The 25,184-nt window shown below is 38.4% G+C and overlaps 1 protein-coding gene across 5 annotated transcripts in view; it reads left to right on the forward strand.

Annotated features, from left to right (window-relative positions):
* Positions 1-1,973: 1,973 nt before the first annotated feature.
* Positions 1,974-25,184, forward strand: part of myo3b (myosin IIIB) — an 80,103-nt gene continuing 56,892 nt past the window's right edge. For 2 of the 5 annotated variants that reach the window (XM_057336625.1, XM_057336626.1), the window contains exons 1-12: positions 1,974-2,144; positions 2,849-3,032; positions 3,785-3,919; positions 4,452-4,556; positions 4,752-4,851; positions 6,178-6,254; positions 8,088-8,233; positions 16,659-16,724; positions 20,721-20,876; positions 23,359-23,443; positions 23,915-24,031; positions 25,041-25,145. In XM_057336625.1, the coding sequence (XP_057192608.1) occupies positions 2,143-2,144; positions 2,849-3,032; positions 3,785-3,919; positions 4,452-4,556; positions 4,752-4,851; positions 6,178-6,254; positions 8,088-8,233; positions 16,659-16,724; positions 20,721-20,876; positions 23,359-23,443; positions 23,915-24,031; positions 25,041-25,145 (1,278 nt within the window). In that variant the 5' untranslated portion in view covers positions 1,974-2,142. Of the gene's footprint in view, positions 2,145-2,848; positions 3,206-3,391; positions 3,413-3,784; positions 3,920-4,451; positions 4,557-4,751; positions 4,852-6,177; positions 6,255-8,087; positions 8,234-16,658; positions 16,725-20,720; positions 20,877-23,358; positions 23,444-23,914; positions 24,032-25,040; positions 25,146-25,184 lie in introns of those variants that run through there. The other 3 variants (XM_057336628.1, XM_057336627.1, XM_057336629.1) reach the window with 3 other exon arrangements.

Genomic DNA, 25,184 nt, shown 5'->3' on the forward strand with positions numbered 1-25,184 from the left:
TAAGTTTATTTCTGTCTGGTCATACAGTAGATTCCACTCGTCATTGCTTTATTTGCCTTGAGCATTTATTCATATTTCGGTTATTGCCTGCAGCTCATAATTAATTCCCAGTCTTCTGAGTTTAAAGTATGCCATCAAACATTAGTCAGTGAATGTAAATGCTTTCGGAGAGCAAGTATGGGATGCTCAGGTCACATGACCAGCACAATTCACAAACACTTCCCTCCTACCTGTGTGTACCTGTTAGTGTTTGACTTTCTGTCTTCCATATAAAGCTCTTTTATGACTAGTTCATCCTGGCCGATGAATATTTCAAGCATGCTCATATTACACATTACAATGTGATAAATAATTCACGGTGGCTGATTAGAATGATTTTAGGCTCGTGGCATTGACAAACCCTAACAAACATTTCAGCAACTTGTTAGGAAGGTCTGTCAACTTGAGGTATGTTCTTTATTTATTCATGTATTGATGTTTTATTTCGGGTGTATTTGCATATTTATTTCTTATAATGAAGTCGTTTTAGTCTAATATCAAAGCAACATGTTCTCTTTTGTACTTCTGAATCATCTTAGCGTCTAAAAGAGGAAACTTGTTGGAATTGCTTGTTTTATGGAGGTTGTTGGTCTTTTGTACTGGATTTGAGTATGGTTGGTTATACAGTATGATGAGCTATGATACGTAACAATGTTTTGCATGATTCCCAGGCAGATATTGGTCTTGTTAGGACTGAAATGTCTTATAATATTCATATAAATAGAATTTGTGATGAATTAATATTTCTTCATGTTTTAAACTTTCCATCTTTAATAATGAGAACACTGTAATTGAAGAATTTGTAGTGTTTATGAGTAAACGTGAGTTGTGGCTTATCTATTCAAGTTAAACCGAGCGACCGCATGTGTGGGGTGAGGTGTGTAGAGGTGAGGGAGTGTCAGAGAGGGTGAAAGTTAATATGGAGAAGAGCAGATCAAATGATACCTATACTGGCAATTCGACCCGTTCATACTGAAAGACACTTCAATGGCTCAAAACCAATTTGAGAAGCAGCCATGCCGTCTTGCACACTACAGAGGGAGCATACGGCTTGTGTTGTAATGCTGCAGGCTGCTGTTTGTTTGCTCGCACTTGAAAGCCGTTAGGGGATTATAAAATGTGACATTCATTTGGACACCGGAATGGGTCGACATGTATTTTATATAAACAATTAAAAGTTGAATGTTTGTTCTGTTTTCCCTTATGTTGCCGACTGTTTGTTTCATCCGAAATGCACATTAGTCAGAATTCAGCTGTGCTTTCCACCTTCCCAGCAAATAGATGGCAGGCGTGAAATATCCATCGCGAGTCAAAGCATCCATCAGTCTAATCTCTTGTGCTATTCATAATTCTGTGTGCAGGGCTCAGAGCCCCCAGAGGCAAAACACCATTTACCTTTTCCGCTTTAAACTGACCTCAGAGTAAATGCTTTCCTCCCTCAGGAATCTGTGTGAGTGCCAAAATTCATCATATGAATCTGAAATATTACACTCGGTAAGGGCATTATAATTTATTTAGAAAAATCTTGTGAAGGTGAAACGAAACGCATGTAATAGTTTTTCATCTCTTGCTGTCTATTTAACTTGTATCTGCTCCAACTGTTTCAATAGAAAGTGTCTGCTGTAATATATCCACTTGCCACCTCGCTTTTGGGATCATCAAATGAATAAGATGGGTGCGACTGGCCAAATCTAAAATCATCACTATGGACAAATGCCTACACGTAATCATTCGAGATTGCATTCAGAAATGCAATCTGGAAGGAAGGTTTCGGACATCTTGACTAAAAGAATGAGGCTGTGGTAGTCTGAAGGTAGATGACAGAGTTAATCTGTGAAATCCAATCACGATGAGCAGATTGTTGCTTCTTAGAGAGCAGTGACGCTGAAGTGCTATCTGAATCCATCAACTGATCATACCGGGTGCTAGTGAGACACAGGCAGCTCTCTCGCAACGAAAATAAATGTAGGCACTTTTTCTTTCCCTTAAAAAACCTTTTTGACCTGGATGGAGAACTATAATAACACTCTGTGCACCGGAGGCATTTAGTTGCTTCTTCTGATTGTCATTAAAGAGATAAGTAAGAAAAAGGTCTTGTTCTCCATGTAAGTATTGTTGCGTTTGTATTTTGCTTTCAAATCTGCCTTATTGGCGAACAGTGTAATGTGTAGACCAGTGAAACTAAGCCTTTACGTCTAGAAATAGTTATTCTTTTTGTTCTCGATTTAATTTATCTGTGGATAAGTGCGTTTAGTGATCTTGCCAGATCACGATCACAACCAACATAACACCAAACGTGGGTGTGCCGCAAGGCTCGGTTTTATGTCCGTTGTTGTTTTGCTGTACTTGTTCATCTTCTGTCGATGTGATGTATTATTAAGACACAAGCTTTAGTTTTCTTTATTATGCAGACCATGTACTGTACAGAGGTGAAGTGGCAGTTTTTAATTGAAGTCTGATATTGTTTGCTTGGTGGCCTGTAATGTAGCACAGATCATATCTGAACCTTCAGTACATGGTGGGTGTAGAATTTTTTTCACTTTTACAAAAGTGGTGTTTCTAACCACGGGTAAATAATATTCCTCTTTATGAACAAAGTCTTGGAAATGTGTGACGCTACTTATTGATTATGTCATTGAAGTGTTTAGCACCCCTAAGAAATACTGATAAAACTGATAAATCTGTCTCCTAACACTACAGTCATAACGTTAATGTAGAACAATATAATTTTGGACTCGCCTACTCATTAGAAATGTGTGAAGAGATAAAAATGAACTCAACATTTGAATTACTCTCTTGCGATGTTCAGGAGGTCTTTCTATGGGTTGTACCCGTACAAGTCAAGCATGATTGGTCTGGAGTCGCTGGCAGATCCATCTGCTGACTGGGACATTATGGAAACCATTGGAAAAGGAACATATGGAAAAGTGTACAAAGTCATCAACAAGAAGGATGGAAGTCAAGCAGCCGTTAAAGTTTTGGATCCCATTAATGTGAGTCATTGATGGGCTTGTTTTCTCTTTAGTGGCATCTCTTCTGTGCAATATACGGTACTGTCATTGTTTAGTTCTCATGATGTAAGTACACTGATTTCAATGTATTTTACTCTATTTGCTGCCATCGGCTACTTCTGAGAGTCATGGACCTACGACCTTAATACTCAAAGGTGCACTTTACTATTCAAAGGGGGTAAAATGACTGATTTTCACTAATGAGTGTGCAGAACTTCTGTGCTGAAAGTGCACTGTAAAAATTCAACTGAAGTCACAAGGCTCTCAAAACGACTTGCAATTACTTGAAATAAATCTCTTAAGACATTTCTTCTACTTTGCTATCTTGTGGCATGTCTCAGAATCCCAGTCGCAGTAATAGAGTAAGTAGATGCTCTTCCTAAATTTTCCCTTCAGATATTTTTGTTTTTTATTTTTAAACCCTTGTGTACCAGTGTAGTATAACGTCACTAGTGGTCTTTGATCCCCGTAACCCGCTGCTGCCAACTACATGCATGGCTGCTTTTTATTTACTGTGACAACATGTACAAAAGTCTAGGAGGGTGTTTTACATCCTTTCATTGTAGTCTTTTGTCATTATCTGTTATAAAGTTTGTCATTATCGGCAGCCTTGAAGGCTTTATTGAGTGCTATATTTTAAAGTCATGTTAAATGCACATGATGTAAAGCCATCATAAACCAGGGTGCTGTATTGTGTACTAATAACTCATGAATGTTGCTGATGGTTTTCTTAGGATGTGGATGAGGAGATTGAAGCAGAATATAACATCCTGCGCTCGCTGTCCAACCATCCCAATGTGGTCAAGTTCTTGGGCATGTTTTACAAAGCAGATGAGCTCTCTGGAGGACAACTGTGGCTCGTTCTGGAGGTGCAACGTTTTGCATATTACAGTAGTTGTACATTTTGGGTATTATAAATATTAGAAAACGTATTGCAATTCGTAAATGCAAATGCATGTTTTAGTAAGGAATTTTTAAAAAAACATTGATAACTTTTAATTTATCACAACTTTTGATAATACTGTATTGAATGAAAAAATTTGTTCCGTTTTTGTTTAGTCAAAGTCTGTCGGGTTTGAGGCCTTCAATATGTTAGTTTACATCTATGCATTCACAACAAAGTCTTCCAGGAAAAAAATGGGCCAAACATTGAATTAATTGCAAGTTTTTTCATCTCCTGCTCGGGGCATATACTGTTTATAATAACCTATAGTTGTCATATACTGTATATATACAGTAATCTAATCAAATTCTCTCTACAATTAGATTGTGTAGCAGTGCATTCTGATGAAATATATAGAATATGGAATATACAACTCACAAATATTTCATAGTCTTTTGTTCTGTAATGATTTCTAACGTAGAGTTATCTGTGTGTGTCTGGTGTTTTTGTTGTGATAGTTGTGTAATGGAGGTTCAGTAACTGACCTGATAAAGGGTTTGCTGATGAGAGGGAAACGTCTGGAGGAGTCCATCATCTCCTACATTCTGTATGGAGCGTTGCTGGTGAGACACATACATGCACACACGAGTAATCTGCTAAACCCAGCACAAGGAACGCTGGCTCAGCGCTCTCACTGTGGTAGAGTAGGTTTTTTTTGGTCCGTGATAGTTGAAAAGAGAGAGAGGTTTTCCTTTCATGCTCACATGGCTGATCACAGAGGCCGTCTGTGCTTAAGCATCTCCTGCTTTTGTCTTTAGGGTCTCCAGCATCTTCACAACAACAGAATTATCCACCGGGATGTGAAGGGCAACAACATTCTTCTCAGCACCGATGGCGGAGTCAAGCTGGTGGACTTTGGTAAGGGATGACACTGTTTCTGATGTTGGGTTTACCATGTTGGTATAATGTTAAACATTAAAGTCCTTTTGTGAACCTAAAGTTGTGATGCGTATTTTGACGCAATTCCGAGTGAATTGAAATTTTGAATGGAAAAAATAGTGGGCGTGGCTTTCGTCTTTCTCTGTGATTTGATTAAATGTATAAAAACAGCCGAAGGGGATTTTTGAAGGGGAGGAGTTAACGGATGCTCCGCCCAAGCCATTTAACATACGTCATCTAAGATGGCATTTAACTGAAGATTATGAGGGCACACGATTTTTAAAAAGAGAATAACCCACATTGATAAACTATTTACAATAAACGCTGCAGTATTTCATGATAAAATAGACATCGACATTTTTAATTTCACTGGGACTTTAAGCCATTAATTCCCAGATTCGTCCAGTGTGGACCTGTTTAAAATCCAAGAGAGTCTGAACTTGTTTTAGATTGCTGAGATTGTCTGTTGCTTTGCATAAATTTGTTTGATAGATTACTGTTACGTGCAAATCCGCTCGACCGTTGTATGCATGCTAAAAGCAGTAAGAATGTATATAACGCACATGATAATAATACTAATATTCTAATTGTACAGTGACTGACTGGCCATCTTTTCTTCTCATGCCTCGAGATGCTGTCATTGGGTTTCCAAATTTGTTTGGAAAAGAGATGGATTATAATTGTGTAATACTGTTATTAGGTACACACCCATTATACATGATCATGTACCTAAAATGAGAAGTATGCAAATTCAGCATCACGTGCTTTGAACAAATTATATGAGAAAAAAATATAGGCAGGGCTTCCGATGAACAAAAACAGTTCCGTCTGTCCGTGTTTATCAGACGCACCCGTCTGAATGGGCTTAAATGGTGTTTTGCATGTAAATTGTATGTGAGGGAGGGAGTGGAGTGTGGGGGGTATTCTCATCCGCCTGAGGCGTATTTATCTAGTGTGCGAGAAAGAGAAGTGGAACCCTGCCGGGAAACAAAACACTCTCGTTACATAATGGTGATGAATGCCAGTTGCCTGCTCCCGTCCTAATGTCACGTCACATTATTCACCACCCACAAAATGTCTGAATCTCGTGAGCTGATTTTTTATTAGTGATATTTAAGGAAGTATTGCATCATATATTATCAAATTGTTTGATTTAACCGTGGACTGTAGCATAACACGCGTCTATGTTTATACAGTATATGGATTATAACAGATGTTTCACTAATATTTCATTCAACGCAAATTAAGAATGTTAAATACTAGTGTGATCTCATACAAACCTGTGACCTCTCTGACACCTCACAGGTGTCTCGGCTCAGCTGACCAGCGCCCGTCTGCGCAGAAACACATCTGTAGGAACTCCATTCTGGATGGCACCTGAGGTCTGCCCAATTATACTTTTCTTACTCCCTTTATTATATCTTAAATATTGTCTTATTGGCATCTGTTCACATATCAAGTAAATCAATCCTGAAGTGTACATTTGTTCATATACTTTTTTCTGTGGAACACATGTTCTAGGTGCTCTTATTACAAAAAAAGTGAATTAAAAGTGGTGTTAAATATAGGCATCTAAATGTCTCATCAGTCTTTTAAGAGAAGTAACATGGCACGTTTTTATAACAGAAGAATATTAAAGATCTACGACGGAAGGGAATATTTTGGCCAAATATAGACAAATTTCAGTCTTGGCATCTGGTGCTATCCTGGAATCGAATGTTTGCGAGTGCAAATGATATTTGAAAGCTAAGATGGAAGGTTTTTAGTAAGGCTGTCAAACGATTAATCACGATTAATTCCATCCAGACTAAAAGTTTGTGTTTCCATAATATATGTCTGTGTACTGTGCATATTATTTTGTATTTAAACACATACACATGCACATACAGTACATGTATAAGAAGAGTTTGGTTCCAAAATGAGATAACTCCGTGTTACATTTTTTCAAAAATCATGGTTTTATTGTGTTAGTTAGCTGTATTTTGAAGTAATTATGGCTTAAATCAAAACAAACCAACTGCAGTTTGATTGATATTAATTGGAATGCACACAAAAAAAAACACGATTTAAAAAAATGAGTTATCTCATTTTGGAACCAAACTCTTCATATATTTAGTAATATTTAAATGTAATTATTTATATTAAACAATCATTTCAATCAAATAAATGATCATTTATATTACATATGAAGATTTTGGTTCCAAAATGAGATAACTGCTTTTTTATTGTGCATTCCAATTAATATCAATCAAACTGCAGTTGGTTTGTTTTGATTTAAGCCATAATAACTCAAAAAATACAGCTAACTAACACAATAAAACACTATAAAAGCATGATAAAATAATAAAAAGCATGATTTAAAAAATGGAGTTATCTCATTTTGGAACCAAACTATTCATATATTTTTAATGCATGTATGTGTGTGTTTTTAATAATACAAAATTAATATGCACAGTACACATACATATACAGTATTATATGAACCCAAATATTCATTCTGGATGTGATATATATACAGTATATATATATATATATATATAAAAATGAACAGAATATAAATTAAGTAAATATTTCCATATTCATAACCCGCACGAAATGTAGTGTATGTTTAATGTTCTAACAGCCGTTCTGTACAGTGTAGCTTTATTACTGGAACTGCGCTCACTGAAGCACTGAATTTGCTCCTACAGCATTAGTCTTCATTGTGTTTCTCGATGCTAAAATGATCTCCGTTCATGTGTGAGCGAGAAGTGGGATATGCGTGTGCGCTTCTGTCTGTTAATTGTGCGAAGGTTAATAGCGAGTGTGAATTAAACGGTGATGTGGTGCCGGCGGGCGAGGCCCCTCAGGACCTATTAAAACACAGACTCAATGGAACGTTTGCCAAGATGATGACTGAATGAACACTGGATCGCAAGATCATACTGTTCTGTCAGTCTCGTACCTCGCCTGGGACTTTCTCCTAAAATTCCTGAAAAAATATATAGAAATAAAAACAGTGTGGAGAAAGAAATGTAAATGTACACATGAGAGAATTGTTAACATACAGTACGATTTCCAATGAACACGGATAGCACACCCGATCGTATACAAAGGACTCTCCTTTTAATATCACCGGTGTCTGTCTGTAGGTTTTTCATATGGGTTTTCCGGACTGAGAGCGGGCGAGTGTTATATTTGAGGAGATTGACATCAGTGTGTTTCTCTGTGTGCAGGTAATAGCGTGTGAACAGCAGTATGATTACTCGTACGATGCCCGCTGTGATGTCTGGTCTCTGGGCATCACTGCCATAGAGCTGGCAGATGGAGACCCACCCCTGGCAGAGATGCACCCGGTCAAAGCACTCTTCAAAATCCCACGGTGAGACACCAGAGGGAGCTAAACACACACCACAACACAAAGAACTGGCCACAAGGCAGACAAGGCTGAGAGGAAATATCAAAATAGAGGAAAAGAGAGAGATGAGTATTTCATCATGTGATCATAACAAGGCAACTAAAGATATTGCTATTGTCACTATGTTTCTTAGATATTTAACTTTGTAATGAATAAATATAGATTTAAGCTACCATCACTTAATCAGTACGTCTTTTTTCTGATTAAGATCAAGCATTAGAGCTCTGATAAACAGTTCCATCATCTTGACGATCACACCATTATCACCCAGATTGCATTGTGGTGTCCTTTGATTGCAATTTGCATTTGTGATTGTGAAGGGAGTTGCCCTCCCTTCATTTATTCTCGTTCAGATGAGACTGACGCTCATGTTCTTTGACCCGCTCCAGACCTGCAGGGGTGGCCCACTCGGTGCTACTACAGAACCATACTTCTCTCGTTATTAATGCAGTATTTATTGTCAGGGTGATGTTCTAGGTTATTGTATCTTGTCCATTATTGCTGTATTGTAAGTTTCCTTGGTTACTGGTTGTGTTCTTGCTGTTTTTAGTTTGGGTTGCAGGTTTTCTCCTTGTTATTCTCAAGTATATATTAAAGGTCCAGTGTGTCATTTTTTAGAGGATGTATTGACAGAAAGTCAATATAATAGACATAACTATGTCTTTAGACGTGTATAAAGACCTTACATAATGAAACGTTATGTTTGTATTACATTAGAATGAGCTATTTCTGTCTACATAGATACACCACGGGTCCGCTTGTATGGAAGTCGCCATGTTGTTTCTACAGTAGCCCTAAATGGACAAACTGCTCTACAGAGCGCGTTTCGTAAATGCGTTATCTCCCTCTGCAAAGAAACGAAAACGTGACAACATCTTTGTCCTGTATCAGCCTCCGTAGTGCTTAGAAAGGGAGGGTGGAGGGGTGGAGTGAGCCGTTGGTTGCAATTTATTGGTTATTTATTGGTACCGGTGATCAGTTGGTACGCATTTAAAACCCACGTGACCCTTCAACCCTCCAAAAATGATTTGGTCACGTGACAACAAACAATTAAGCACAGTACTATTTGGATAAACATCATGAATGTGATATCATGTCATAATTGTGGACCATTTTTGACGCTGACTTTAAACAGCTTATTATGGGCCTTTCAGCAAAACCTTAAAAAAATAAAAAATCTGTTTGACACATCAAAAATGTTTTGAACGAATGGGGAATGCATTTCTTTAAATTGTTGCATTTTGTTTAATATATTCATTTATGTAACATTTTATTCCGTTCTGCTAATGAACACAGCCCACTTGTAATTTTACAGAAATTTATAGATTTTTTACATTTCATGTGAAAACTGTCATTTTGCAAAACTTAACTTTTTTTACAGATTTTTAAAATACCATCAAAATTACAGAAAAGGACAGTAAATTTTCAAGAAAAGAAGAAAACATCTGATTTACGTGAAAAAAAACTGTTATTTAAGTTGTTTTACTGGAGCCCCAGCTGCCGGAAAAAAATGACCGTGGCAGTAAAGAAAAATTCCTTAAACTTTGTGCTTAATATTGCTGATAGTGTGTTCATACAGTAGCTCTGGAAATGGAAACTCAAATGGGACAGACTGCATTGTGGGATGTAGTACCAGACATGCAAAAAATGTGCACCATGTACATACAGTTCTACATATTGCTACGAAAATCTATTCATCTCCTCTAAAATGAAAATTTTCCTATACGGTTTCTGTTGAAAACAGGGTCTTATATGCAGTGAATTTTAAGCTCTGTTTGTTTGTGCCGGTGTTGTGGCTTTAATGCTCGAGGTTTAGATTGCGAGAGCTGGATATGAGTAATGATAGCGTTAGAATGCTGTGTTTTCACCTCCGCAGGCCAATTTGTCATATAGTTTCTGCTTGAACGCAATGATCGCACAGTATCTACACCGTCGTGACATGCCTTAAAATGATGTGAATCGTCCTCCTTTCCACCCACCTGTCTCTATCTCTCTCTTTCTATATACCTTTTTCAAATGAAATTAGATATTTGGGCTTGGGCACATAAATCAGATGCGCGAGACCTTTAGCATGGCAGCGCCTGAATATATCAGTGTTCCTGTGTGCAGTGGCGCGTGAAATGATTCTGTTAACATGTCATTTGTCCTGGGCGGCGCTCTCAGACGGAGAGATTACGAGGGGGCGTGGCCAGATCAGAGCCTGTCAGCGTGTAGCGTCTGACTCCCAATGAAGGACATCAGAGAGATGCGCAATCTCAAAACAATTATATCACGCTGTTCTCACCGAGACAAACAGATTTGATCATGTTTTTTTATATACCGAGAGAGAAAATGTGTGTAAGGTAGTAAGATCTGATTAGTTTAGCAAATGTCTCTTGCACCTCGCGAAAATGCGTTTTAGAACAATTCCAGTGTTATGGACATTTTCAGTTAAACTTGAAATAAAAATTCTGTGTTTATTACCAATATATTGAATCATCTGTTTATATTTTACTAAACCCCTGATGATGGAGTCAAAAATATCAGTCTACGCATGAGATTTCTATTTTAAAAGAGAGAAAGAATAGACAACATACTTCAAAGGATTTCTGTCAATCAAAATGTACAAACCAGAAGCGATAATATCCACCAAATGGAGAAGGAATGGCTCTTCATAGACGATAAAATAATTATTTTAATTTGAATGTGCCCATTTATGAGTTATGGATGTGACAATTCACTAACCTGACTATTGAAAACTACTAAACCAAAAATGCTTCAAAGACTTTAAGAGAGACTTCACATTTAAACCACCAAATATTGACATCTCGCCTATCAGTATGGTGATGAAACCCTTTGGTAAAAACATTTAGCCAAAAATAATATTAATAAAGCTAATATTGGAGTGCACAGACAAGCATGCACCCTTAAATATAAAGGTGCTTAAAAAGTTCTTCACCATTTTTGGTTCCACGAAGAAGCATTCAGCCAAAGGTTCTTTAAAGAACCATCTCTTTCTAACTTTTTTATAATCTGAAGAACCTTTTTTTGCCACAAAGAACCTTTTGTGAAACAGAAAGGTTCTTCCGATGTTAAAGGTTCTTTATGGAACCAAAAGGTTCTTCTATGGTATCGGAGAAGCTTTTGGAGCACTTTTTCTTAAAAGTGTAAACATCATGGACATCCATCCTGGTCTAAAGTTTTTTGAGCCCAGACTGGGCTTGCATTTATTCACAATGGCAAATGGGTGTCAGTCTGCCACAGCATAACGAGAAAAGACATTTGCCAGATCGGTCTATCTAAAGTTACCATCCCTGTACGCCACAGGTTCAGTGACTGCGTTTAGCTGGTGGTGTGACTTTGACTGCATTTCCATTTGCTCACAAATAATTGCCACCGGGCCACTGGGTGGTTGAGAAAATGTACAGGTCTTTTGTACGTGGCAGATTAGTATTGACAAAATGTCTGGCGTGCCATCTATCATCAGACGGTGGTATGGCCACAGCGCTTGTGTTAGGCTTATGTTTGTGTGTCCATCTGAAGCTATTTTCATCTAGTACTACATATACACGTACTGCCATTTAAAAAATGTATAAAATGAAACGAGATAAGATAAGGTACTGAATCTGTAAATGTGTGTATTATTAAAAAATACTCTAGCATACTGAAGTGTATGATATAGAAAACGGTACAATAATTCCTAGTGTCACACAAGACATCAAATTTAAACATACACATAACCACCCCTAAATTATTGGCAATTTCTGTGTTATGGGTGTGATATAAAAAAGGCTCAGAGAATGTATTCGTTACCAATATACCGAACCATTTGTTTCTGTTTTACTAAACCCTTTTTGATAGAGTTTAAACATCAGAATAGTATCAGTCTAAGTTTTCTATTGTATTTTAAAATTAAAAACCAAATAAACATTTCTTATGGATGTGACAAAAAAGGACACACTTTTTGTAAGACCACAAACTTTTAAATCGCACGAACCTGAAGCAATAATACCCAATAAATGGAGAAGGGGTGCCTCTTCACAGAACATAAAATAGTTACTTTTTTTAAATAGTTAGTTAATTTTCAAGTGCCCATTCATAAGGAATATTTTCCGTTATGGATGTGACAATCCTGGAAATGCCACGCACCTGACTATGAAAAACCATGCACTAAAAATAAAACAAATGCTTTAAAAACTAAAAAAAAACCTTACATGGTTATTGGAAACACCAAATGTTGATATCTGTGCTGTTAGTTTAGTAAAAACCTCTGGTAAAAAACTTTAAGCCATTTCAGAAATCTCAATAAAGCGAAAAATATATTTTAGGGATAGTTCACCTTCAAAATGAAAATTCTGTCATTATTTAAACGTCGTCTTGTCATTTCAAACCTGTATGACTTTCTTTCTTCCGCAGAACACAAGAGAAGATATTTTGAAAAATGTTGGTAACAGAAAACAGTTGGTCCCCCTTGACTTGCATTGGTTCTGTCAATGAGTACCAGCAGTTTTTGGTTACCAACATTTTTTGAAATATCTTCTTTTGGGCTTTGCAGAAGAAAGAAAATCACACAGGTTTGAAGGTGAACTGTCACTTTAAAATAAAAAAATCTTCTTTTCTTCGTTTGATTTAGTGGTGCATACTCATGTGGTGTTGTTCTTGACAGGCTTCTCTCTCTCTCTCTCTCTCTCTCTCTCTCTCTCTCTCTCTCTCTCTCTCTCTCTCTCTGTGTGTGTCTCTAGCTTGTCATCTACAGCGTAACAAACTGATGTTGTGAGCAACGTGGCTGTGCTTCTGCAACTAGATGAGGAAATAAACTAACGGTGTTTACATCCTGTCTGAGCGCGCTCACAAACAGCCAGCGAGGGCGAATACCTCGGCAGAATTTAGCAAGCACAATAAGAGCGCCATCAGCGACGCTGCTTCACTTTGTTATGTATAAGCGCTGCAACATCAAGGCGAGCTTGTGGCTGCAGGCACGCATTATATTTTGCATTGAAAGAGTCGGTTATTTTCCTTTGATCTGTTCTTCAGAGAGGACGGCCTGTCTGAATATCTATCAAAGCACCGAGTGACTTCGAGCAGCTCAGAATGACAGATTAGCGCTGAAAAAAGAAAACTATGTTTAACAGGGGTGGGTTTATCTCGTGCTTTGTTCTCGGTGATGGTTTCTGATGAAAGAGGCAGAAGATGTGTTTTTAAGCAGTGTGTCTGTCCTTCGACCTGCACTGTTATTTATGTCAGTTTCAGACTTCAATCCAAGCTTCAAGTAGGGTAAGAGCCATTGAGAAAGAAAGCAGAAGGAGAAAAAAATAGGGAGATGTGAGGTCCACACTCAAATTTGCTAAACATTAGCTGTATTAAACAGAACTGTGATGATCATCATTGATGATCAAGTCCAAAAACCAAAAATATATGTTGATATTGATATTAAATTGATGTTGATATATGTCGATATTAAAAAAACAGGTATTGTTTAGCTTTGTATACTGTAACTGTTGAAAAAAACAGCATATACTGTTTTTTCTGGTTTGTGCTGGTTTAAGCTGGTCATGTGCTGGTCCTTAGCTGGTTTAAGCTGGTCAAACCAATATCAAAACATACTTAACCCAGCATATGATGGTTTGGTATGTTTTGATGCTGGTTTGTGCTGGTTTAAGCTGATCATGTGCTGGTTTAAGCTGGTCATGTGCTGGTCCTTAGCTGGTTTAAACTGGTGAAACCAACTTCAAAACATACCTAACCCAGCATATGCTGGTTTGGAATGTTTTGATGCTGGTTTGTGCTGGTTTTAGCTGGTCATGTGCTGGTTTAAGATGGTCATGTGCTGGTCCTTAGCTGGTTTATGCTGGTCATGTGCTGGTTTATGCTGGTCATGTGCTGGTTTAAGCTGGTCATGTGCTGGTCCTTAGCTGGTTTATGCTGGTCATGTGCTGGTTTAAGCTGGTCATGTGCTGGTTTAAGATGGTCAAACCAACATCAAAACATACTTAACCCAGCATATGCTGGTTTGGAATGTTTTGATGCTGGTTTGTGCTGGTTTAAGCTGGTCATGAGCTGGTCCTTAGCTGGTTTAAGCTGGTCAAACCATCATAAAAACATAGCTAACCCAGCATATGCTAGTTTTTTTAACAGGGGCGGTAGGCTATATGAGACCAGTTTTACTGCACTTATGTTTTTTGTTGTCCTTATGTTGTTCCGAATGCTTCCATTGTTTACCTCATTTGTAAGTCGCTTTGGATAAAAGCGTCTGCTAAATGACTAAATGCAAATGTGTTAAAGGGATAGTTCACCCTAAAATGAAAATTCTGTCATTATTTACTCACCCTCTTGTCATTTCAAACCTGTATGATGTTCTTTGTTCTGCAGAACAAAAAAATGGTAATCAAACAACAGCGATACCCATTGACTTGCATTGTCTTTGTGTCCGTACAATAGAAGTGAATAGGTACCGCCATTGTTCGGTTACCAGCTTTCTTCAGAATATCTTCTTTTGTGTTCTGCAGAAGAAAGAAAGTCAAACAGGTTTGAAATGACAAGAGGGTGAGTAAATAATGACAGAATGTTTATTAATTGGGTGAACGGTCACTTTAAAATCACTTTTCATCAGTGAATACTTTTATATTATGCAAAACCATGGTGCCATATCTACTGTATTTAGTAACAGTAAGGACAGGAAGACATAAGTGTTTTCAAACTGTCTCAGAAAGTGTGAGGTCTTGCGGTACCCGGCCCGCCCTCACATCCAGCGTCACAGTTGCGTGTGTGTTAATAAATGGGCATGTGAAAGTGTGTGTGTGAGTTAATAGATGGCTCTGTCTCAGGGTAGCTGACAGAGGGATTATTCGCTCTCATAACTCGGCTGCTCTACAGACAGATGTTGCCTGCCAGACAGTGGCTGGGGCGGCTCATTTGTCATTCAGCATCAGGCCGCCGAGTCCCTGGCCCACAGTCTATTCTTTAAAGACTTAAACACTTACAGCTCCACCTCACTGATGTACAGCAGCTCACATGAGATATGACCTGAAGACTCTGCAGCAAAATTTTGTGAGCGCTTGGGCTCTGTACAATGATCGTGTGCTTTAGTCAATGAAATGAAGTTTAGTCAAAACTTTGGATTTCAATTGCTTGGTAGATTTGGCGGAGATAAGGTTAAAATAGTCCTTCCTTAAAGTCCCAGTGAAATTAAAAAACACAATGCGAGTCATTCTCTTTTTAAAATGCATGTGCACTCATAATCCTTAAATTAGATTGGGTGGGGCATCTGATAACTCCGCCCCTTTAACTGTCAGTTCCATTTCAAAATGCAACTGCTGTTTTTATGCATCCAATCAAATGGCAGTGAAAAAACAAGCCATGCCCACAGTTTTTATCATTTGAAATTCTGTTTAACAGAAGTAAACATGATCGCAACTTCTGGTTCACTGGGACTTTAAAGGTCCAGTGTGTAATTTTTAGGAGGAGGAAATGCAATTTAATAAACATAAGTATGTGTTCAGAGTTGTATAAAGACCTTACATAATGAAGCGTTATGTTTTTATTACCTTTAAATGTGCTATTTCTATCTACATACACCACGGGTCCCCTTATATTGAATTCTTTTCAAAGAAGCGAAAACTTGACAACATCTTAGTTCTGTGTCAGCCACCGTAGTGCTTCGAAAGGGATGGGTGGAGTGAGCCATTGGTTGCAATTCACAACCTCACCACTAGATGCTGCTAATATCTTCACATTAAATAAGCCTTTTTTGAGCTTCAAAAAGTTGACGCCCATTCACTCCCACTCTAACGCTTGGAAGAAAAATGATAAGTGGTATTATAACTCCTACCGCATTATTCTTCAAGAAGAAAGTCATATTCAGTCAGGATGCCTTGAGGGTGCGTAAAACATGGGGAAATTTACTTTTGCCTGTGAAATATCCCTTTAACTGCAGCTCTCTGTTGACGTTCATCTCTTTATTCTAATAGCACATATTTCACAAATGTGTTTTGTTTAAAACACCATAATTGACAGTCAGCTAATTACTGTTAGGGGTTCAGAAGAAAATCTTTAAGTGTATATGCTGTATCTAATCCGAAATTTGTGATTAAATGAGAAATTCTTTTGTAACATTTTGACAATGACAGCATAAGTTATTCAGAAGTTACAGATTCAAGTTGTAAGTGAATGTGTACGACTCTAGAAAAGGACTGAACTGGATTTCCAGCTCTTTGTACTAAAGTAGTTTTTCAATTGAACCATTTGGCACAGTTCTGTAGCTGTGTGTGTTTTCAGGAGATGAACGTTGTACCTTTAGATTTGTAATTTATTTACCATCACTGAATGAGGTGAGTCCAGCCCAGTACATCTGTTTTGCTCTCCTTCATTCATTCTTTCTCTCTCTCTACTTGTGTGTGTATGCTATCTGCAGGAACCCATCTCCCACCCTTCGCCACCCGGATCAGTGGTGCAGAAGTTTCAGCCACTTCATTGCTCAGTGAGTAGAACAGCTTCATCTCTTTCTGTACGGTATTGGAAGGGATCTCACTTTTAGGAAAGTTTTATTTCACTGTTTGGAAGTTAACTGCGACAAATCACATTTTGCACATTTTGTCACTTCATCTGTCCATATTGGTGTGTAATGCATATTTATACTAATGCATTACTATTTACCTTCTTAAATCATTATTTACACTACAAAGTAATGTACTTAAGAAATTATATTGTATTGTATGTCACGGTACATTTTTTGATTTATATTACTGTTTTTATAACACGTGTTTTTCTGTGTCTTTGGTGTGTTATAAGTTGCCCATGCATGTATTAGACACGTAAAATAGCAAAAATGAAAGTGTGGGAACAAAAGATGCATTCTATCTGAAAGCTAATGCTCACCCAGACCTGCCTGAAACACCTCGTGTAGCCACACCCCCAAAAATCTACGTCAGTTGGTGGTCTGATTTGACTAAGACCGCCCAAATGTCTACTCAAGTAAGGTGGGCGTACCTGTCAGCACAATTGAAGAGGAACCCGATGTTCCAAATATGGTAAGAGGCGTTACATTTCCCTCACACGCTTGCAGTATTCGACCAATCACTACGCACTGGTTAACTGGCCAATCATAGCACACCTCGCTTTTCGGAGCCATGAGCTTTGTAAAAAATCTGCGCGTTTCAGAGAGGCGGAGCAAAGAGGAGATACAAACATGCACGGTATGTGGAAAATACAGCGTTTTTGAACCTTAAATCGTGTATACGCATTGCATTACATCTAAAACAAACCATAATATTTGTTTTAGCCGTGTCATATGACCCCTTTAAAGTCTATCTAGATTCCTATTTAGGGGCCTCTGTACTTATAGTGTACAGTATAGTGGCTTCAATTGTAAGATCTCAGTAAATGCTGTCAGACAGCAATTTAGATTCTGTTCATTGATCGTTTTAATTTTGATTAAGCAATTATTTTTATTTTATTTTGTTTAACTTTTTACAGATTATTTTATACTAATAATAATGCACTGAAAACTTTCCTTTCTCACAAAAGCTCTTCTGATGTGCAGTTGAAGTCAAAGACTGTAATTAAAAGAGACACTGCCTTGCTGGTGTGTGCGTGCCTCTGTGTATGAAATGCAGAGATTATTATTTCATTACGGCAAATGAAAACATCAGAGAGAGAGAGAGAGATTCTGGTGCACAGCAGGACGGCCGCGAAAGCTAATTGACTCATTTATTCGTGTTAGTTGTTCATTTGTCAGTGTGGCAGCTATGCCGGCCGCTCCTGATGAATTAAAAGCACAGACGGACTCATATATTTAGCGTGCGTGTGTACTGAGGGGATTTTATCCAGAGCGCTGTACTCGCTTCCATTATTTGCTCTTTTCTTGTCTTAGAGTAAGTGGACTACCACACAAATGACAGGTGGGGTGCAGGTTGTTTATTCGTGATTCACGTTACTGTGTCTTTATACTACAGTCTTAACGTGAGGTTACTCTAGCGCAACTGAACTTTACATGTACTTTAAGTATTATTTGCTATTTGCAAGGTACAAGCATCAGGGGCAAGACATGATGCCAATGTTTGGCCTGAAATAGAAAACAACCGAGTAATTCCGACTTTTGAGTCTATTTAGCAAAGCACGTAATTGTGTTATGACTTGTGTTCTGACATTTTGGACCTAACAATGTCTAAATTGAGTCTTATGGCTTATTTGCCAATATGACTACACACCATATGTTTCAAGCCTTAAAGCAGCAGTTAACCAAAAATTAAAAATTCTCTTACATTTACCCACTGGCAATTCCAGATGTATGTGACACGCCAAGATTTTTTAGATTTTTTTCTCATAGGGCCATACAATGTAAGGAAAGATGACCTTAAAAACTCAATTAAACATTTCAAAAGAACCTTAAAAATTCTAATTGTATTTACACTATCTTGAGCAGACAAATTGAAGAACCTCACTGTCCACAGCCTACACGATACACCGTCACAAACAGATTTATTTTACTGTATTCATTGTAACTATTGTCATCGATCAAATAAAGCTTCAGAAAATCCACATATGCTCAGAAATGTTTTGCATACGTCTGTATAAAATGAAAGTGCATATCGCTCAGAGCTTGTGTTTGGCAGAATACATCTGCTTCAGTCTCTTGAGGAGGCTTTTCATAAACATTACACTGAAAAACTGGGTTTGCAGGGCTATCAGATGAGAAATAATTCTTCTGAATAAATCCCGTCTCTCTCTCGCTAGGTATTTAGAGGACACAATGTTATCAGAAGATGCAGGCTGCTTGTTCTCTGTCTGTGTGAACTGTTGTCCCCGTGTTATAAAAGTGCAGCTGAATGGTTTCTCCTCTGCTATCAGAGCCGCCTGCTGTTGGACCCTCAATATATGCTGAGAGCTAATGATGACGGACCCCTACAGTACTACATTGAACAGGGTCTGGCTGATCTCAGCACAGAAATCATTTTAGTCTCCTGTATATTAGTACTGTACTGTCTTTTGTGATTTCCTTAGCAAATATTTTGAAGAATGTCTGAACAGTTTTTTATAACGCATTTAAGCAGGAATCCGAATTAAGCATTTAAACAACATTTGTTACTTTTCAAGCCGAATCGCCAGAAGTAAAAAGCTAACACGATGCTATAAACAGACTACACTGAAGGTCGCTCAATATCAACGTCACCACCACCGAGCCTCCGACAACTCCTTTAAACTATTAAAAATGGTGAGTAGGTAATTACTCGTGAATGAATCCGCATCTACATTTTAAGAGATCTGTAGCTATGTTGCATGATTTGCGCGCTGATGAACGTCTAACGTCCCCGCCAAATGAAGTAGTCGCTTTAAGCAACTGGTTAGCAGCCGCCGTTTTTAAGACACAATAAGGCTCTAAAAAACCACAAGCTGGTTATGTCATAGAATAAAACTTTTGTTAACCACAGGCCTTATTTCAGGCGATTAACCAAAAACCCATTCAATAGACTTTTGGGCGATGGAACCGGAAGTCCTAAAATGCTAACTTGCTTCCGGGGTTTGCATACAAAAATACACCATCTCTGAGCGGCTCTCACTAAATCCTTGGTGTTTCGAGTCAGACCCGTGGGCGTGGCTTGTTGGTTTTGACTAAAAGACTTCCCGTTTCAAGTCTTACGAAACCTTTACCCTAACCCTAACCTAACTAACCATCTAAACTACCTATGATCGTTAAAATTGCCAAAAAAACACAGTTGCGTGATGATGTCAGACTCGAAACACCAAGGATTTAGTGAGAGCCATCTCTGAGCCTCCCCATACCTACCAGGGAGGAGGAATTGTTCACTTTTTGACAAACAGCCCCCATTGACTCTTGAATTTTCTTGAAAGACACTAGGAACGAAGGAACAATTTGAAGTAAGGCAATAAGAACTGGTGTCTTTATATAAAGCTTTACAGTAGCTAAAGTCTTTCCTTTGTGTACAGCAGCAGTCAAAAGGAATGTTCAATGTACAGTGTTCAGACATTTGAAGCTTTATTAAGAACCTCTAACATTTTTTCTGCCAATATGTAAACCGCACTGTACTCCTAATCCTCACGGGATCATGTTTGAAAAGATTGAACCGATTTGGCAGATTTATCATCATTTCGAAGAGTGAATACAATTACATTTCTGTGAGGGTTGTTGTGTGGCTCTGTTTCGGCGTTCATCATTTGTGCTACAAAACACGGGGGTCAAGTGATTGTCCACCTACCACCCCGTAGCACCAGCCTGCAGACTCGTGATAACACTGTTTACACTGAATACTATGGTGATGACAGAGAGAGAGAGAGAGAGATTGAGAAAGGCTGCTCATATGTTCAGCTTCTGTAAGGAGAGTCAGTCTGAGAGTGAAGCTCTGTATGAAGATGTACAGGTGACATTCTTAAGGCTTCCCGAAGGCCTTCGCATCACTTATGAGATTATACAAGATGCTTATTAACTCTTGTCTCATCTTTTCTATCTCATCTGCAGGTGTTTGAAAAAAGATTTTGAGACGCGGTCATCAGTGACGCATCTGCTGGAGCATCCGTTCATTAAACAGGCTCAAGGGAAAGACACGTCGCTCAGGCAGCAGCTTTCAGTCCTCATCCGAGAACAACAAGATGTTGGGAGCAGGACCAAGACGAGGTATATGCTGCTCGGAGAATTTCATCATTTCAAAGAGGTGCAGGAAAATCCACATTTGAACAAAAAAAGGCTTATGGTTTAAGCAACACTGCTTGAAATGGCTATAGGTACAGGTACATGGCGTTTAAAGGTTTAATAATAGCCTGCCAATCACAGCTTGTCCTTTCAAAATGTTCTCAGTTACTTCTGATTCCTTTCAGGGTCAGAGCAGATATCTGGCAGCCTTGACCATGACAACGGTCATTTTGTGCCGTCATTATGATTCATCGCTGTCCTCTGTAGGTGCAGATCTGCCATTGTGGATTTATCACATCTAAATGTGAAAAAGTGAGACCTGTTGTTGTGATAGTCCTGACGGATTTGAATCAGATCGTGCTGGATACCAGTTGTTCATTACGGTGTCTTCACCTGTGTGTTGAGCAGGGCTTTCTCTCTCCAGCAGATGGCAGTGTAATCTGTTGAAGAAATGAAACCCCTTGGGTTTGAACTGAAAGGGTTCATGGATGACGCATGTCTGTGTGAAAGACATTTGGGATAATATGGAAGCCCTGAACCGCAAGAAAATACTGGTGAAAAGAAATGTGGCCTTATCTTCCTTCAAGTCCTATTTTTTTCTCTTCAAAATATTTGTTCTAATCAAAGAAATGTGTTTATCTTCTCTATTTTTTGTGGCCTCTTGTTGAGAAAAAATACAAAAGTGAGAAAAAAAATGTTAAGAGCAAAAAGATTTGAAGTGAATATTTTGACAAGAAAAAAACATGTTTTGAAGAGAAAAAAAGGAAGAGCAATTTCTTTAGAAGAGAAAAATTGAAAATAAAAAATCACTTTTTTTAGACAATTTAAGAACTTACATTCCAGAAATTAATGTACGGACACAATTTTTTCTTCACCAAGATTGTTTTTTATTGAGCTTTGGTTCCATACGAGATGCTGTTGCAGACCGAGACTGAATTTTAAGGTCACCATGAATCACAAATAGAAAAACATTTGAACATTTGTGTAGTTTGGCAAAATCTATGCAGATCTTTACTTTTTTTTATTTAGGTGCCCTCATACTCTTTAAGCAAAAAAAACTTCAAATGACATCTCTGCATGACATGTGTCTCGGTTTGAGGGTGGAACAACATGTATATTGGTTGTCCAATGGCCAGGCTACGAATGTCCAACGATCCAATTAATTCCCAAAGAAAGTCTATATTTACACCCTATATAATACTACACCCTATATTTTTTCCTCGTTCTAGAAGCTTCACTGAGATAGAAGAAAACACGATCGCAACTTCTGTTTCAAGCAGACGTTAATGAAGAAGTTTCCACTAGCTTTTAATGTGGACCTCTTAGAAAACAAGAGAACTACCCATTAGCATTCACATTCATCTCAAAGACTCTTGGAATTACATGATTAAATGTTGGCACTCAGGCAGGTGTCATGTGACTAATCGCTGTGAAGCTGCAAATGATGATGTCATGACAACATTGATTGGCTAGCAGCACCACAATTATGCTACCGTTCAAGAAATTTACTACTGACTATTCTGAGCTGTGAGGTTAACAGAAAAATCATTCAGCTTTCCAATAGCTCGACTTTTTCTATGTTTCTTTCATTTCAGCACTACTGCGATGCGTGAATTGAACACTATATTCATAACTTTTGTTTGTGAGTGTCCATAAAGATAACAGCATTTTCAGAAAGAATGGGGGTCGGTACATTTTGTGATTGTGAATAAACATTCACTGGGTTGCCAGATTGAAGCCCTTCATTCCTCAGGCCATATAATCTTCTGCGCTGATAGTGACAGTGAGAGGGACTCGTAATGAGATTATGGGCTTGTCTCTGCTCTCGCCGTTTAGTCAATGATGGCAAATATCAGCGATGTGATTACAGTGAACACACACACACACACACAAAGCAGTGTGTAATGTGACTGTACTGTGCCATGTCACCGGGGCCCGATGGGTTTTGAGAGCTGTGAATAGACCAGCTGCTGCTTCCTGATCTAAAGGTCACAGATACAATAGAGGGTCAAACCCTGATGAAGTGCATTCACTACACACCATAATAGACTTTAAGACCCTAGAGGATAGACCTGCATCGGTCCCTGATACTGCATACTGGAATGGTTGGATGATGTTTTTTGGTGTTTGCAAGCATCGCTATTACTACAGCTCTTACTCAAGAAATTCAATGAAAATTAAACCAAGGAAAGAAGCTCAGTTTGTGCAGACATGTATATGGCCCAAATCATGCAGCTTACTTTTCAAAGAGATCAGACGTATGATTTTCAGCTGACAGATGATGGAATGGGTGCTTTGAGCATTAGAAAGAGGGTCCTGGGGTCAGTTGGGGTCTTTTTACAGGAATCATCCACAGCTACAAAAGATGCTCTAGCAAGTTTCCAGACCTGCCCCGTGAATACTTTTATAGATACAGTATTATCGAATATTTACTAAAGCTAAAACATCACCGTATTGTTATTTACAGGCACGAGAGGATCAACACGCGAAAAACATTGATCATTGAGAGCTGCCCAAATGACGATCTCGTGAACCTGGAGGTCTTAGATGAGGTCAGATATGAGCATTAACATGAAGAGTTTACATTTTCAGATGACAGATGATGGATGGGTGCCAAATTGAAGAACACACACACACGCACGCACACACACACACACACACACACACACACACACACACACGCACACACACGCACACACACACACAAAGCAAGACTTTTCTTTTTATTTATACTTGTGTTGTTGACAGGTTACAACTAATATTTATGTATAAAGAAAAGTGCATATTTTGTTTGAATAATTATACAAGAAAGAACAAAACCATTGTTTAAAACTGTTTTAGATGTTTAAATTTGTCTCCGCTGGACTCCTCATGTCAAATGATGAGAAAAATGGAAAGAAGTTTCATTTTAGAGTGTCATCTCAAATTAACTGAATTGATTTACTTCGATGAATCTGCACAGGGCAAACAAATGTATCCAGTGACTGAATCTGACATCCTCTCACTTCTTCTCTTATGTAAAGGACACGATCATCACACATCTTCAGAAGCGATATGAAGAATTACAGATCTACACATATGTTGGTGACATCCTCATAGCCTTGAACCCCTTCCAGAACCTCAGCATCTACTCTCCAAAGGTAACAACTCCAAAACCTATACTCTCCATAGGTGACAGTTAAAAAACATACTCTCCATAGGTGAAAACATAGGTATTTCAATGAATACATTTCCTGGTAGACAAAAACATAGGATAGTAGCTAAATGTTAGGCAGAAGCACAACACAAGGCAAACTACAGCCAGAGGCTGTTTTTAAATTTCCGGCATGGCAACCTCAAGTCTGTCCCAAAATGCGCTCCCATGTATCCGTGTGGACTCGTGCCTAGTGCCCTATAGGTCTGCACTTCCTGACGTCTCCAAGTGTGGACTGAGGAGGAGGTCCACAAGACCGGAGTGTGCCATTTGGGATATGGCCTTTGTATGTCCCAAATTACAGTATGTTGAAATGAGTATTCTCAAAGTACCCGGCGGAGAGGGCGGAGTTTAGTGAGGTTCCACTGCATAAATAAAATGAAATAAAAGATGCTTCGCTAAATTAATATAGTATGAACATTCTGCATACTTACGTATCAAATAATGAATGAATAAATACTTAAATGCAAAGAAGAGCTGTATTTTGATGTTTGTGACAGTTCATGATCACAGTGTAGTCTAGGCAACAACGGCCACTTCCGTTTTGCGTATGTGTAAGTCCTAGTGCGTGCATGCAGTTTTGCTACGCACGAAAGTGTATATACTTTTCCATAACAAAAACGGGACATACTTTTAATGCACAGTATAAGTAGGCGAATTGGGACCCAGCATTGGTTTAACGTTTATATGTATAAAGGGGTATACAGGAAAGTGTTTAGTGGGGTTTTTTGGCTTGTGAAAATATAAAAGTACTAGTAGCATCTAATCAAAACTATGTCATTTTAAAAGTGATCAAATTAATATGGAGAATTGAGATCAGCTTACTGGTTTGGCGCTCCACAACAAGAAGTACTTTAAATAAGAGCACCACATTCATATAGATTCACCATTGTGTGGCTCTCTGAATCAAAGCTTTTCTGCAGAGAATAAGATGTAGAAATGCCCTCTGTTCTCAGTTCTCCAAGCTCTATCATGGGATGAAACGCTCTACTAACCCTCCGCACATCTATGCCACTGCGGATGCAGCCTATCAGAGCATGGTGACACTCTCCAAAGACCAGGTACTGCGCTCTCTCTCTCTCTCTCTCTCTCTCCCTCTC

Source organism: Triplophysa rosa, linkage group LG6, assembly GCF_024868665.1.
Source record: "Triplophysa rosa linkage group LG6, Trosa_1v2, whole genome shotgun sequence".
Lineage (NCBI taxonomy): Eukaryota > Metazoa > Chordata > Actinopteri > Cypriniformes > Nemacheilidae > Triplophysa > Triplophysa rosa.